We start from the raw sequence: 15,148 nt of genomic DNA, 5'->3' as shown, positions 1-15,148 counted from the left end.
ATGACTAGTTTTTTGGGGTCCTGATAGTCGGGGTGCCACGTGGTGCTAAACCAAGAAGCAATCCACCCTGACCTATCATATATCAGATTTGAACTTTGCAGATGCTTACAAATTATACCATCTACATGCAGGTATTTGCAATCAAATCAAGACTATCAAGGATGTACATTTGGCCGTTTCCACCCATGGTATGTAGTCCGGGTATTTAAAGCTTTGTGATGTGGAGTACAATTATAATACATATTGTAAGCATTTTATAAGTTTATCATTTTTGCGTCGGTTACCCGAGGTGGAACACATTTAGCCTAGCGAAGGAGTTTCCTGATGTTCAACTTGAACCAATCAGATAGATTTCGCCGGTGGAGTTTCAGCTCTCTCGCGAGGTTTCTCCACACCAGCCTCCGCGGCGCGGACAGCGCTAATGAGATCGAAATGGAAGAAGGGGGTTTCAACGGGGACAATAGGCACTGTTCCCGAAGTAGGATGAAGAGACTCGCTGTGGGCCTCGATGTCTTCGACGCCTACGCTGGAGGCATCATCCAATAATTTATCACGGCGACCGCCACGGTGGGGCACAACAGGTGCAATCTCGTTAGAGAGCTCGACTGCTGGGGTACCAATGCCGAAACCTGCGGCTACGAGAGCACGCCGGATCCAGGGTGATAAAATAGTAGCAAAATGGAACTGTAGTATTGCATTACATTAGCTAGGCAGCGTGGTGAACACTGTGACTGACCTCTACAGGACGGTTTGCCCATTTCTGGACTTCGTTCCGCGTGTCTACGAGAGCTTGGACAGACGTGGTGTCGATTTGAGATCTGGGAATAAGAGATGAGTTGATTGGTAGAAGGAGACCAAGGTTAGATGTCTTACACTCCAGAGAAGTCTAGCACAATGGCATGAAGAGCAGGTTTTTCATTGTTGGCTGCTTCTGCACTCAGGGAGTTGCCACGAGTTGGTCCGGGATCGTTCCAGGGACGATCGGCCATTTTTATCGTGCTGAAGTCAATTCCACGCCTCATGTTCTCCCTCACATGATCGACAATGACGGAGTTGATGATGGCGCAGTTGGGATATAGGTAACTTTCTTCGAAGCGGTAAACGATCACACCCGGAGTAGGAGGGTCAACCTTGACATATTGGTTTGTTACGCCATCCTTGCGCAACGGAACAAAGATTTCTCGTGACTCGGTTAAGTTACGTGTCAGGGTAACCTTTCCGAGGAAATATCCTCTAGGGTGTGCGATGCGAACCAGAAGTAAGGCAACCGATGCCGAGATGGAGGTGTAGATGCCGTTCTCAATAGACGAAAAGACGGTGACCAGCACTGCAGCCAACCAAATAAGAAACTCGAGGGGGGAAACGCGCCAGTAAGAGTACGCTTGGGAAGGTGACGCGACAAGATCAGCGACTGCGTGGATGATAACGGCCGAAAGACCAGCGTTAGGGATCCAGTAAAAGGCTGGGGTAAGGCCATAGAGGGCAACAAGGACAACTATCGCAGTGACAACACCGGCCAAAGGAGTCCGCACGCCTGAACTTGACTTTAAGGCAGAACGGGAGAACGATCCTGTAGCGGGATACGCATGGAATATAGTGCCGAGCGTGTTCGTGACGCCTATGGCGATGAGTTCTTGGTTGGGATTGATCTTGTATCCATTGACCCGTCCAAATGCTGCAAGTAGTGTGTCAAAAGGGCATAACGGTCAGATGATCGGTGACTTACATCTGGCAATGGCGATGTGCTCAAGAAGGAGAATTATGGTGGCGACAGGGAGCTGTGGCCCGAGGGCTTTGACGAGCTCGCTATCGATGACAGGGGCACCCACGTTTTGAAATCCTGCGGGAACAGTTTCCAAGATGGCAATCGGATATTTACCGGAGGCGGTTTTACGGTGTCGGCAGTACAGCCAAGAAGCTAAGGTCAACACTATCACCACAAAGGCATTTCTTGTAATTGAGATGAAAAAGAAAAGTCGGGCTGGAAAAGATACCATAAGAGTTTCGTCATAAGAAGACTACACAGATTACAGCTTACCTCGTCTGGGGTACCGTTTGGATAATTGGTTACAAATGATGCGAATTGCGTAGAGCGAAAAAAGGCCCGTGAGACCCCAGGCGGCATCTAGTTTCGTACGGTGAAGCCCCTTGAGAGTATTGATGATAACTTCGTACGTGGCAGCTCGAGTACTATGAAATATGTCACAAATTGCGTTTCGTTCGAAATGACTGGCACCCTTACCTGAACCCGGTAATGCCCATGAGGGCAGGAACCTGACCTGCAACTATATTTATCGCAGATCCAGTCATAAACCCGCTGACTGCTGGTACGGGTATGAACTCGACGATCCAACCGATGCGCAAGAGGCCAATCCCGAGTATGATAAATCCACAAACAAAGGCCAATGTGGTGGCTATCAGTGGGCCAGCCCATTTACCAGGGTACTTTGCATCTACAGCAATGATGATTTGGGCCACGGTTTGCGACATAACTGCCACTGGTCCGATAGAAACATCTTTGGAAGTCGCAAAGAACTATGAGCAAATTTAGCGCCGCGATTATCCAAAGTAGCGTGCACGTACGCAATATGTAAGAACGCCAACGAAGGATGAATACAGACCGTACTGTGCAGGAAGGGACGCAAGCTACGAAGGCTTGTCAATCAACGGGAACAAGATTTAAGACAGAATATTACTATTGCATATGACATTCCTTGCGGGACTAGCACCATCCCTACGGTAAGGCCAGCAATCAGGTCGCCAGTGAGCCATCCCAAATCTGAAAACGTGTATGATTAGCCTGAGCTTGTCACAAGTTGAAGGGTCTTACTGTATCGGGTGATCCATCCAAAGATTGGGAAAAGACTGGTCAAGTATTTCACCGCCTATAATAAGACAATCCAAATCGAGTACTCAGGGTGAAGAAAAGGATTTCGTACCGCATGCCTTGGATCTTTCACAACTTGAATGCCCTTCAAATAGGTTTCAGTGGAGATTGTGGTTACAGTCTGCTCGGGGTTTCCGATGATTCTATTGCCAACACGCTTTGCTGTCGAAAGCATGGTCGAACTCCGAGTCTGTGGCTCCGATTCAAATGGGCCCACCGGGAATGAGAGGCTCGGGTAGATATTTATGGGCAGATGGGCGCTCAGCGTGGACAAATGCAGCAGATTCGGCGCAAGGCAATCAAGACTGGCTCCAAACGACAAGTGATCACTACGTTCGCAACGTAGCACGACCGCCTATGATACAGTTTTCTGTGATGTTGCGAAGAATGGCCAGTCAAACGAAGGCGGGTGTCCATTTTATAGATGCGACAGTTCAAATTGATCCGTCAAGATACGTTCTTTCTGTGAAGCATACCACGCCTTGATGTCAACTAAGCACGCCATTGATAGTCGAATTGGCGACAACAAGCAGATTTGCAAAGGGTTCAGGCATTTGTCTACCGTGACATGTACATATTATATCCGCTGAGTTGAAATTCATCGATGATCTATTCGAATTCTGAGTGGTATTTATTACTGAGCATACAATGTTCACCGCGATGAATGTGATGGTGCCATCGAACACAATGATCCAGGGGCAAATAAAACGCGGAGCGGGTCATGTTCATGACATAGGCACTGACTCCGCAGCCACAGCACGGGGTCGGCGCCTTTCAATCTGGCTTCAAATTGACACCAGCGACGATGATTGAGGCCTGAGAGCGGCTGCACTACGTTGCAAGGTACAACTCTGTCAGAGTCGTTCCCGCCGCCCGGAACAGCGTGAGACTCGTGTAGAGAGCTACGCGACAGTCATTCACACACGGCGACAGCATACTCGTGGAGAAATTAAGTTATGTAAATCGTGACGTTAGTACAACGTGATGAAGTACAGGTACTAAGTACCTGCCAGGCAAGCGTGCACGCGACAATGCAAGTGCCATGCCATCCTGTGCTATCCACAAGGACAATGTTCCTCTCAGGGTATTGCTTGACAGGTTGTCAGAGGCTTCACCACTGGTACATTCGATGGCGACATACAGGCTAATTTGATAGTATTACGCCACGCCCTGGCTGTATCATTAACGATCAATTTGAGGGATATGTGCACTGACCTGAACGATTCTTTGTAATTTGCGAAAGCCTGGCCTCAGTGAGTATATGAGTTCAACTAGAAAGCTTCAAAAACTACAAGGTCCTAGGCTGCCGTAAATGGGTCACGTGTAGCAACTGTTTTGCACTGTCCGCTGTGTAATGTTGTACATACTCTCGTCGCTGTCAAGACCAGAGCGCAGTGCGCCTGTATCACGAACAGATATCACGAACCCATCAGTAACGATATCGATTTATGTCTATTCACCCAAAGCCTGTGCCTCTCGTGGCACCTGGTCATACACGCCCAGTAACTCACCTCTCTTTTTCACCACTCCAAGACGATGGCACCTATCTTCTTGTGTCCAGCTGCAAAGATGGCAATCCGATGCTTAGAGAATGGACCGGAGACTGGATAGGCACATTTCTGGGTCATAAGGGTGCAGTATGGTGCACAAAACTCTCTCCGGATGCTTCGCGAGCGGCATCAGGAAGCGCTGACTTCACTGCGTGAGTCTGCCGCTCCAATTGCCACCTTACTTCCTTCCTTGCTAATTATAATTAAAACCAAGGAAAATCTGGGACACCTATTCAGGAGATGTCTTACACTCATTCCCTCACAATCATATCGTTCGAACTGTGGCAATCTCTCCGACGTGTTCTCACCTTCTTACTGGAGGTCAAGAAAAGAAGGTCAGAATATTTGACCTTGCACGGCCAGACGCCGAGGCAGACTTCCTTGGCGATGTTGGCCTACCGTCCCATGATGGAACTGTGAAGAGCGTAGTTTGGGTTGGAGAACATACTGGTGTATCGGCTGGAGATGATGGTATCATCAAGTTTGTTATAATAACTAACTATGACAGAACGCCACTGACGATAATGTTGTACAGATGGTGGGACCTGCGAACACGAAAACTTACAACAACTATGACATTCCCTAATCCCATAACTTCGATGGAACTATCGCCGCAAACCAAGCGTCTGGTTGTGACATCGGGAAAAACTGTTGCATTCATACCTGCTTTACCTAGTGGTACTCCAACACATAGTCTCAACCTAGCGTACTCGCCATCATCCGCATCCGTTCATCCTATCCTTCAAGACCGCTTTGTCACAGGTAATCTCGGTGACGAGTGGGTCAGGGTCCATGGAATGGATGGTGAGGAGCGGGAAATCTTGAAGGGACATCACGGACCTGTCCACTGCGTCGAGTTTAGCCCTGACGGCGAAGTATATGCAAGCGGCAGCGGTGTGTTTTCCTCCTAACTGTAGGCATTCTTATCTGATTAGGCGTCAATTACGTTACTTTTCAGAGGATGGTGAGACTTGTTCGAACAGAATGGTTTGGAGGATATTGACAGGTATAATGTCACAGGTACGATTCGACTCTGGCAAACAACACCCGGGAAGGCATACGGCTTGTGGCAAGGTAATACTAACGGTGGTTAGGAGAGAGTGGGAAGGAGACACTGCACACCGTCTAACATCTTTAGGTCATACATTGTCGATTAGTTTGTGGAAATGTTCGTTGATCGAGCAAGGGGATACATCATGTAATGTCAAGAAGCTTACAATTCAATCATATCATACTGTTTCCAATCTGCATGACTATCTTTATTCAACAGCTAGCGGACTTGCATGGAATTACTCAATCATACTTCCACTGGGGCGCATACCAGGAGTACTCGTGGGTATTACGGTTGAGAGAGGCTGGGCAGTTAACTTCTTGCCTGCTGTCAAGTTGTGTGCCGGAGTGACTTGGTTGGAGAGATGATACCTTGATATCAATCTCTTCCTTGCGTGTTGCAGTCTTATTATTAGTCACATGCTCGTCCGAGACTATACTTAACGGGGATCATGTTGAACGACAATTTCAACTCTAAGCGGCGGCCGTTACATCGGACGGTACCATGGTTTCTGAAAGATAAGCAGAGCCAATCTATTTTGGACTCGGAATGCCAATTACTCCTGTAGGGGATAGGCTGGCGCTATTGCTCGTCTATACTAATATGCGCGAGCCTGGCATGCTTCATCTGATCCTGTATCCACGATAAAGTGACACCTAACAATGCTGAAGTCGATTACCAGCTGCTCTGGCAGCCTAGCAATCTTGCGGCGCTCATCTATTTACAAGAGTGGAGTCAGGTTAGCCTCCTTGCACTCTAGTACACCCGCAATCCAAAGAGAGGGCTTGGGAGATTTTGCATTAACAGACCGGGTTGCGATTGTCACTGGAGGCAACCGTGGTCTCGGACTCGAGGCTGCATTGGCGCTCTCTACAGCTGGTTCGCGTGTAGTATATTGTTTGGATCTCCCGGAGAAGCCAGGTGAAGATTGGAACGCCGCTCGCCAGAGCCTAGCAAAACTTGACGGTGCAGGAAGACTCGAATATGTGACTAATGATGTCCGTGATCAGAAAAAGCTGCTCCAAACGGTAGAAGAAATTGCAACAAAGGAGGGGAGGATGGATATTTGCGTCGCAGCAGCAGGGATCGCTGGAGCCGCGCGGCCTTGCTTGGAGTATACAGAAGAAGAGCTCGAAGAGGTGTGTCGACGTTCTGTATTTGATCGTGAGATCATAGCTCAACTTCGTGAGAGGTTTATGCTGTAAACCTCAAAGGAGTGTTCTTTAGTGCTCAAGCTGCTGCAAGGCAAATGCATCGGTTCCAGACACCGGGAAGCATTATTCTCCTGGGCTCCATCGCTGGCAGTATTGCTCTGAAGGTAACCATAGTTCAGCTCTTCTCGCTTAGTACATACCCTTGACTACTGCACTTGCAGCACACGCCAGTACTTCCATACAATACTAGCAAGGCTGCAGTGATACAAATGGCTCGTGTCATGGCATGCGAACTTGCACCAAACAACATCAGGGTGAACTCGCTATCACCAGGTTATATTGAGACACCGTACGTTCTGTGTTCAAGTTGTGTTCCAAAACCCTCTGACGCATAAGTTTACAGCATGACGACAGCAACAATTTCTGCGCGACCGGAATATAAAGCTATATGGTCAGAGCAAAGCGTCATGAATAGACTTGGAAAGCCTCACGAACTACGTGGAATTATAACGTGGCTGGCATCTGACGCATCGAGTTTTTGCACAGGAAGCAAGTGCGTAGAATGTTTGGTTTTCGGAGATGTGAACATTGACGTGAATATTTTCTAGCATTGTTGTCGACGGTGGATATACCGCATGGTAGAGCCGAATTGAGTTCTGAATTGATTCAATGTATATGTACTTGGAGTCGTCTAGCATTGCCACCGTTATCTTATCTTATCTCCGAGGTCTCTCCACATTGGGGTAGGTGTGGAGTCGTGTCTGCTTGAGCAGCTGCAAAGTTCAAACTCTCCAGAAATGACCACCTCACAGGAAACATCCGCTGTACACGCTACTTCACGCAAAAGCAGTGATTCAGCATCACCCACAATGATACACCACCGTCAGACATTGCAGCTACCTCTCCCGATTCCAGACATCTTCTACTCCGCTGCTGGGGGTGCCCATTACTCTGGAGCGCCTGTGTCTGAAAATGACGACCAAGTTATCGTGTCTCCTGCCAGTGGAAAGCCCAGCCCACCCATGGACGACATAATTCGAGATCGCATCATGGTTGATCTGAATGAGCTCTACTGTTGTCGGCCGTCAAAGGAGATTTTTGAGAGAACTTGGAGCCACGATGCAGTTTTTGAGGTCAGCTTCATACCATTATTCAACTCCACGATTCTCTCATTCTGGTAGGATCCTTTGGTCAGATGCGAGGGTTATGCGCAATATGCTCCTCAGGTGCGACTCTCTAGCCCATGATATACTTGCCAAGATCTGAGTCGTTCACGCAGTGGTTTGCCATGGCGAGTAATCGTGCGTTCAAGTGAAATGTCAAATCCTCATAGGTCTTCAGCCTAAGATTTTTTCAAAGTCAGAGACAATCTCGAGTCGGGTCATGTCATTTACTCGCGTGCCGAAACGTCTCATCTACTCGCAAACGCAAGAATATACTTTACGGTACATAGGATCCAAGAAGGTATACAGTGTCGGCTAAATTCTGAGAAAAGTACTCATGTTTTTCGCTCACTTCTTTCTAGCGAATTGAGTCTATCATCGTTGTAGATTTGGATGATGACGACAAGATAATACATATGGCAGACCAGTGGAACGGGGAGTCGTTGTCGTCTTGGTTTGGTGTCAATCTCCTCAGACGCGCAAATGCCCTTGTCACGCCATGGTTCGTTGGTACACCCAAAGCTTGATGCCAAGGTACAGAGGTCGTTTGGACGTCAACTTTGATGCTATATCGTAATTCGCTAAGTGCTTGTTTCTCGGTGTCCCTACTTCGTCTTCGTCTCTCAAGTTAATTCATTGTTACTTTTGCAGCCCTTGTAGTTGTTGTATAGGTGCCTCTCTCTTTTGCCTTTGTCGCCCAAGTTAATCCGTCGATGCTTTTCCAGCCCCTTTATTGTATGTACTATATCTGAGGTGCGTATCATTCATTATCTAGAAGTCGCACTGACCGTTCTTATAGGTGTTCACTAAGCTCCACACACGTAACGAGCCCCGTTCTTTCTAGTTACAATACTACACGCAGAGATTTGTCTTGTAAAGTACTACACTTATGGAAATATCATATGATATCAGATGCAGGAAGGAAGCCTTAGAATTGTACTATCAGATCAAACGCGGATAAGCGGATACTCCAATTCTTAGATTTCACTAGGAAGACCACTTCGTTCCGTAAATTAACACCTCCTGCTCATGTGGTCACGAAGTCATTCAGAATTTAGTACCAATTTCATTATTCATACGCCGCATCTTGCCTTGATTATGGTCAGGTGAGCTCACAGAAGGCCGCGCCTTATTGGGCGTGCAGTATAAAGACCCCTCATGTTTTCCCTAACGTTACTGGGACGAACCTGTCGCAATCATCTATCATGTCCAGGTAAGATGTGCCAAATGTTTATTTCAATCTATCTATCTAGAAATGTTGCATGAAACGGAAGCTGAATATTCCCATAGTTCTCAATTCCCAGCTCAATCTGCATCTCCTCTCGGTAAACTCGGTATCGAGGCTGCCCTCGAGGCTGCTGCAGACCCATCCATCACACCAAAGCCCAAGATCTTCGATGAGTTCGCGCTAACCGACCGCGTTGGGCTTATCTCCGGCGGAAATAGGGGCCTTGGCCTGGAGATGGCTCTTGCATGTTGCGAAGCTGGTGCACGTGTCGTATACTGCTTCGATCTTCCAGAAAAGCCATCAGATGAATGGATCGCAAGCAGAGATTATGTCGCGAAGCTAGGGAATAACTCGCGGCTGGAGTATTTCAGCGCGAACGTCACTGATCAGCAGGCGCTTTGGAAAAAGACGGAGGAGATTGGTGATAAAGAGGGAAGAATGGACTTTTGCGTCGCTGCGGCTGGTATTCTCAAGTCACACATAGACTGTCTGGAATACCCGGCGCAGGAGTACAGGGAGGTGGGTGATTGTCGATAAGCTGCTCTCCACTGGCAGTTTTTGAAATCAACCCCAATGTGAAGGTCCTGGATGTTAACGCCAGTGGTGTCCTCTTCACTGCGCAGGCTGCTGGCAGACAGATGTCGCGCTTCGGACGCGGTGGCAGTATCATTCTTATCGCATCAATGTCAGGCAGTATCACTAACAGAGTGCGCATCTCCCAAAACCCGCTATGGCCATGTTTGCATGCTGACCCTGTATAGGGCCACGCCTGGGTATCGTACAACAGCTCCAAATCAGCTGTCCTGCAGATGGCTCGTAGCATGGCTTGCGAGCTTGGCGAAAAGAAGATTCGCGTCAACTCGTTGTCTCCAGGACATATCTACACCAGGTTCGTCTCGCGATTAATTGCATTGCAATGCTAAATCATGATGGCTGTGATAGTATGACTGCAGCATATCTGGACAAACAACCGCACCTTTTCGATGTGTGGTCTAGTATGAACCCTCTGGGTCGACTCGGACGCCCTGACGAGTTGCGCGGTGTAGTGACGTGGCTTGCATCTGATGCATCGACATTTTGTACGGGTAGCGAGTGCGTTGATTCCGTTGTATTTCTTTGCTTAGCAGTGAAGCTAACTGTAAAATTCGCAGTATTATCGTCAGCGGTGGTCATCACTCCTGGTAATGGAGCACTCGAGGAAGAAGGGGTTGCTTGTGGGAGGCTTGTTGTATCTGTAAAGAAATGAGACTTGAACCTCGCATAGACAGTCACAGGAACTTCATATAGCAGTAAAGTACCCTTCCATACGTGTAATCAAGGGGATTGCTAGGCAATCTCCAGGGTGAGATTGGAAACCTCTTTCCGAGCAGCGGCGTTGTCGCGGGTCCATTCTATACGGCAGAGAGCACGTTATCTCCGCAGCTGACCGCAAAATTGCACCACCGTCAGTACTTGGTAATCACAAAGTGTAAATAGATGAACGAAAGGCAATTGACTGTGCCTGTGACCGGTTTGGACTCTTTGGAGATCCTTGACAGCGGTTGTGCGAGGCTGCGGACAGTGACTGCTGATTCAAATACTATCATCGTGATTGGCAGGAGATTTGCAACGTTGGAGTGGTGTATCCGCGACTGTGAGCCTGCGTGTCGGGAGTGGCAAGGCCAAAAGGATACTAGGACACCCCGTGACTGCCAAGCTGCGAGCCTGCGGCACTACACGGCTGCTACTTCGCCTAGAGGTCCTCGTCACATACTGAACCCAGTGGCAAGGAACTGGTACAAGTTAGCAGCCAAGTATTTCTTTGTATAAAGTGCTTGCAATTATCAATTGTTTGAATTTAAGAAAATGTTTTTGTGGTTGACAAAGTGCTAAATTTGGATAGATCTTGATCGGCGCAGTCAACGACTGCGGATTCTCGAAATGCGCAGTGGACAAGGAACGGTATGCCCACAGCGTTTACTCTTGCATTCCGTCCACTCATCTCGCAGTCGTACTAGAAGTATATCTTCACTTTTAAAACCTCTAGCAGCAGCACTTCTAGCTTTTCGAGCTGCTACAGGTCATGGAATCAAGCCATGAGCCAAAGCCTTCAAGGAGGCTAAGGGACCGTGATCCCGCTCAGCCAACCGATTTTGCAGAGCGTATGGTTGCCTTCCAGAGAAGAAATGCCGTGTATGTTTCATTTCTTTCCTATGTAACTCATCTGCTAAATTTTATTTTATTCATTCAACTCATCTAGTGCAACTCGTCCTCGCGAACGCCCTGAGCGAACGCCGTCATCTCCATCTACTTCTCGTCTGCAACCTCCAAATCCCAATCCGCCACCCGTTCCTTCCCGCAGCTCTCCCGCAGTGACATCTCCACGCAAGACTCACCTCGCACCTCATGTTATCGTGTCCCATCCAGAGGCAGACCCAGATGACTTCTCACGGCGCCTCAAGATATCTACGTCCCCTCGCCCCCATCATCACGCAAAGCAGACTCAACAGGGAAAATTATTCAATCCCAACACAGATCCCATTCCCATGAGACGGACAACTGAACCCGAATCAATTTCTGATGTAACAAGTAGTTCTTCCCCGCCGCGCAACACCCTCACTTCCCATCAGAGGGAGCCGCCAGCAAACCGTCAATTATTCGACCACAGGAAGGATGATCCTGTAAGGTTTGCTGTGTCGGTTATGGCCCGTCCATCCTCAAATGGTGGTAGGCCTCCACCTACACCTAAATCATCAGGAGACTATGTCTCCGCGTCCTCGACTTCCTCGTATGCTCATTCCTTGACATCAAGCTTCACCCTTTCATCTGGCACGACGGATAATTCATCTGCATCGTCCGCATTATTCGATAGCAAGCCCCGTGAGGATGCAGGCAATAATGCGTTCGCCGTTCAGCTTAAAAAGCTGTACCGCAACATATCCGCTCTAGAAACAAGGATCTTAAACGAGGACCCCGATGATCTCGTAGATGAAGGTCGCGTTGTTCTCCAAGGACGAGGACGCGAAGTTAGCGACGAAGACCTCCAGCAGCAAAAATGGACGAAGCTGATCTCAGACCATAAACGGTAAGTAGTTTTCCGGTTTTCATCATAATACCATTGATGGAGTGCGTACAGACTCGCTGAGATGATGCATAATCTGATGGAGATCTCCCTCGCACCGAGCGTTCCGGCGTCCCTCCGGGTAATCCCAAGCAAGTACAATATCATCATTCGCCTCTGGACACACGCATTCCACAAACTCCTAGAGGCCTTGAGGCGTGCCTCGTTTTCCTCGCCTCTCGCTCTTGAACACCTTCAAGACTTTATATATTACGCCTACACCTTCTACACCGGCCTTCTCGAGGAGCCGACTCTGCGTTCGTTCCGATCCGGTTGGCTCGAGGCTCTTGGCGATCTTGCGCGCTATCGCATGGCTGTGGCTGCAATGGTCACTAATAACCAATTGAAAGGCTCGGCACTAACTACAGACGCTGTGTCTAAAGCGGCCGCGGCATCCGCAGATGGCGAACCTGTGACAGCCAAGAGCAAATCACAGATGAGCGTCAAATCATCTTCCGATCATCCCGCTGCGCGGGTAGACAATTCACCGAGCCCGAGCATTGGCGTTGTCGCCGCGCGGATGATGGATGTCGAGCCAGAGAAGGAGCGCTGGCGAAGTATCGCAAAGGAGTGGTATGCTCAAGGCATTGCGGATACCCCTGGTGCAGGTAAGTTGCACCACCATCTCGGTTTGTTAAGCCGCGAGGTCGACAACGAGGAGCTACGCGCCGTGTATCATTTCGTCAAGAGGTTTGTTTTCGCGTCAATTCTCTCTGCATCATTGCTGATCAGTTGTTCTCCATAGTATGACCACCCTCCACACATTCTCAACCTCTCGAGAGTCCATTCTTCCCATCTGGTCGTCAACTGCGCAATCGCGGCGATCACAACCTGACGCCCGTGCACCCGAACTCTTCGTTCTTTTACATGGCATGCTATTCACTAACATCCAACTTGACGACTTCTCGCCGACCCTCGCTCGCTTCCTTGAGCGCATCGAAATCGAAGGAGCCGAAGAACGCGAGTGGATCATGATGGCTGTCGTGAACATCGGTGCCGTGCTTGAATATGGTCGTCCGAGCGGCGTGCTGCGTAAGATTGGTGGCGTAGGTGCTCGTGACACTGGCGCAGGTGTTCCAGCTGTAAAGGTTGCCAAGAAGTATCAAGTTACGCCCGCATTCCGCGACGAAGACGGTGAAGAGAAACGGATGGACGTGGATGACGAAGGCACCCAACAAACATCTCCAGCTCTATCAGATGCAAATATCCCTATGGAGCTGCCAGTGTCATTCAAACTAGCGTTGGAACTTGCATTTTCAATGCTCTCATTTGTTCTCCGCAATCCGACGCGGAAGGCCTCACATTTTGCTCGTTCAACTCTCAATCCTTATCTCTCAGTCATGCTCACCTTCTTGGCTACCGTCACAAAACATACAGAGACACTTTCCGTAATGGAACGTTCGATACCTTGGCATGATCTTGCCCAGTTTTTTGCCACAATTCCCCGCGATATCTTCGCCACGCAAGGATTGGATATCCCAGGTACTAGCGGCGAGCGGTGGGCGATGCTGACAAGTGGTTGTGCCCCGCCTCTCTCCGAGGACTGGTGCCTTCGTGGGATGGAGTGGATTGGTCGAAAAGTCTTCGAGCGTGGATACTGGAAGAGCGGAGAGGAGAGGCGGGTGGAGGTGGAGATTCTAGATGTGGAAGAAGGCGGTCAGCTCACCGATGGAATCATCGAAGATGAAGATGACGAAGAGGATGGTCTCTCCCGTGGGGAGAGCTTGCGTGGAGAGACAAGCAAGAGGTGGAGCCGACTTGTCCGCTGTGCGGTTTCCTTGTCAAGTGTTGTTGATGGGTTCACCTGGGTGGAGGGCACACGTGAATGGAGGGTTGAGGGTGTATTGGAAGCGAAAGTGACGCGATGGCTTGAGGAAGATCGTCAGGAGCGCGAGGAAGAGGAACGGAGGCGAAGTGGTCGTCGTTCGACCGACGATTCTATGGATGTCGATGCTGAGGATGTCGATGCCGATGAATCATCAGAACAGAGCGAAGACGACGAAAATGATTCTGAGGAAGTCAAGGAGCTCAAGGTTGGTTGCCTCGTTTTTGATTTTCGGACGGTATTTGATAACGTTGACAGGCACGCCGGAGGTACTTGCGGTCACTTCACGTTTCAGGTCAGCGTGCACCTGCCCACGTACCCAAACAGCGGTCTCGCCCAGCACGTTCCCGGAAAACCGTGTCAATGCCATCTCTAAACATCGTGGCAGGCTATACTATTCTTGTACTGGATACCAACATTATACTATCTTCCTTATCGGCCATCGCATCCATCATCGAGAGTCTCCGATGGACCGTCGTCCTGCCAGTTCCGGTTATCATGGAGCTTGACGGCCTATCATCAAATCCGTCTAAGCTTGGCGAAGCTGCTCAAGAAGCTGTTGCTTACATCACCTCACACGTTCGCTCGCACTCAACCTCACTAAAAGTCCAGACTTCAAAAGGCAACTACCTGACGTCACTGAATGTACGGACCGAGCAGGTTGATCTTACCATTGAAGATTCATGGGATCGTTGCATGGATGATCTGATTCTAAAAGCTGCGATCTGGCAAGATGAGCATTGGGTGGACCGCTCTGCACTGTTGAAGAATACTTCACCTGTGCGAGATGCTAATGCTGTCAAGGTGGTGCTACTTTCTCTGGATCGTCTCTGTGAGTCCTTGAATTTTTGATATCGCTCACAACGGCTCATTTTCATGTAGTGCGTTTGAAAGCGCGTTCACGCCAACTTGCAGCAGCTGGCGAGAAAGATCTTGCTGCTATACTAGCATCTGGAACGTAATGCATGCTTGTGGCTTCATGACATCGATGCCATGGGTTTTCTAACCTTTTACGTCTTGCAAGCGCTGCAGGATGTCTATCAGCGTGGTTGGGCCGGAGTTCCTCTTACGTAGTAGGTCACATGTTCCGGATCAAATGCCTAGGGTAGCTGGATCCTGCATACTATGGCACGCCGAGGAGTGTGTACTTAGTAGGTGTTCGCACACATTGGCAGCTGTTCTCTCATATC

At 49.0% G+C, this 15,148-nt stretch overlaps 5 protein-coding genes across 5 annotated transcripts; 4 read left to right on the top strand and 1 right to left on the bottom strand.

The window, feature by feature from the left end:
• Positions 1-326: 326 nt before the first annotated feature.
• On the bottom strand, positions 327-3,368 carry HD556DRAFT_1339992 (sulfate transporter family-domain-containing protein). Its single transcript, XM_041302059.1, has 11 exons — positions 3,292-3,368; positions 2,940-3,133; positions 2,831-2,885; positions 2,697-2,779; positions 2,584-2,646; positions 2,243-2,535; positions 2,039-2,190; positions 1,727-1,981; positions 874-1,675; positions 737-818; positions 327-684 (listed from the first exon to the last, which is right to left on the bottom strand). Exons 2-11 carry the CDS (start codon positions 3,060-3,062, stop codon positions 343-345), a joined length of 2,250 nt encoding a protein of 749 aa, XP_041164558.1. The 5' UTR covers positions 3,063-3,133; positions 3,292-3,368; the 3' UTR covers positions 327-342.
• A 745-nt stretch (positions 3,369-4,113) lies between these two features.
• HD556DRAFT_1339984 (WD40-repeat-containing domain protein) lies at positions 4,114-5,953 on the top strand. Its single transcript, XM_041302058.1, has 6 exons — positions 4,114-4,140; positions 4,190-4,589; positions 4,652-4,918; positions 4,973-5,331; positions 5,396-5,401; positions 5,458-5,953. Exons 2-6 carry the CDS (start codon positions 4,336-4,338, stop codon positions 5,529-5,531), a joined length of 960 nt encoding a protein of 319 aa, XP_041164557.1. The 5' UTR covers positions 4,114-4,140; positions 4,190-4,335; the 3' UTR covers positions 5,532-5,953.
• On the top strand, positions 5,812-7,519 carry HD556DRAFT_961622 (NAD(P)-binding protein). Its single transcript, XM_041312137.1, has 6 exons — positions 5,812-6,627; positions 6,681-6,806; positions 6,864-6,991; positions 7,046-7,195; positions 7,251-7,319; positions 7,370-7,519. Exons 1-5 carry the CDS (start codon positions 6,151-6,153, stop codon positions 7,282-7,284), a joined length of 915 nt encoding a protein of 304 aa, XP_041164556.1. The 5' UTR covers positions 5,812-6,150; the 3' UTR covers positions 7,285-7,319; positions 7,370-7,519.
• Positions 7,520-7,930: 411 nt separating this feature from the next.
• On the top strand, positions 7,931-10,218 carry HD556DRAFT_1430193 (uncharacterized protein; the record flags this gene model as incomplete). Its single annotated transcript, XM_041304884.1, has 6 exons — positions 7,931-7,943; positions 9,110-9,552; positions 9,615-9,740; positions 9,795-9,922; positions 9,976-10,125; positions 10,185-10,218. 6 exons carry the CDS (start codon positions 7,931-7,933, stop codon positions 10,216-10,218), a joined length of 894 nt encoding a protein of 297 aa, XP_041164555.1.
• An 877-nt stretch (positions 10,219-11,095) lies between these two features.
• On the top strand, positions 11,096-14,920 carry HD556DRAFT_1230121 (uncharacterized protein; the record flags this gene model as incomplete). The annotated part of the gene is made up of 6 exons (XM_041297322.1): positions 11,096-11,205; positions 11,273-12,097; positions 12,149-12,823; positions 12,879-14,166; positions 14,217-14,790; positions 14,841-14,920. The coding sequence occupies 6 exons, from the start codon at positions 11,096-11,098 to the stop codon at positions 14,918-14,920; spliced, it is 3,552 nt and encodes a 1,183-aa protein (XP_041164554.1).
• Between the last annotated feature and the right edge of the window lie 228 nt (positions 14,921-15,148).

This window comes from Suillus plorans, assembly GCF_016647745.1.
Source record: "Suillus plorans strain S12 chromosome Unknown HD556scaffold_8, whole genome shotgun sequence".
NCBI lineage: Eukaryota > Fungi > Basidiomycota > Agaricomycetes > Boletales > Suillaceae > Suillus > Suillus plorans.
Note: the sequence above shows the minus strand (reverse complement) of the source record. Positions and strands in the feature narration are given on the sequence as shown.

Coding starts and splice junctions, on each gene's coding strand:
- HD556DRAFT_961622 (XM_041312137.1), top strand. CDS start 6,151: ATGCTGAAGTCGATTACCAGCTGCTCTGGCAGCCTAGCAATCTTGCGG. Junction 6,807..6,863: donor CTGGCAGTATTGCTCTGAAG/GTAACCATAGTT, acceptor CTGCACTTGCAG/CACACGCCAGTACTTCCATA. Junction 7,196..7,250: donor AGTTTTTGCACAGGAAGCAA/GTGCGTAGAATG, acceptor AATATTTTCTAG/CATTGTTGTCGACGGTGGAT.
- HD556DRAFT_1339984 (XM_041302058.1), top strand. CDS start 4,336: ATGTCTATTCACCCAAAGCCTGTGCCTCTCGTGGCACCTGGTCATACA. Junction 4,590..4,651: donor GGAAGCGCTGACTTCACTGC/GTGAGTCTGCCG, acceptor ATTAAAACCAAG/GAAAATCTGGGACACCTATT. Junction 4,919..4,972: donor GGAGATGATGGTATCATCAA/GTTTGTTATAAT, acceptor AATGTTGTACAG/ATGGTGGGACCTGCGAACAC.
- HD556DRAFT_1339992 (XM_041302059.1), bottom strand. CDS start 3,062: ATGCTTTCGACAGCAAAGCGTGTTGGCAATAGAATCATCGGAAACCCC. Junction 2,886..2,939: donor TGAAAGATCCAAGGCATGCG/GTACGAAATCCT, acceptor GTCTTATTATAG/GCGGTGAAATACTTGACCAG. Junction 2,647..2,696: donor AAGGAATGTCATATGCAATA/GTAATATTCTGT, acceptor AAGCCTTCGTAG/CTTGCGTCCCTTCCTGCACA.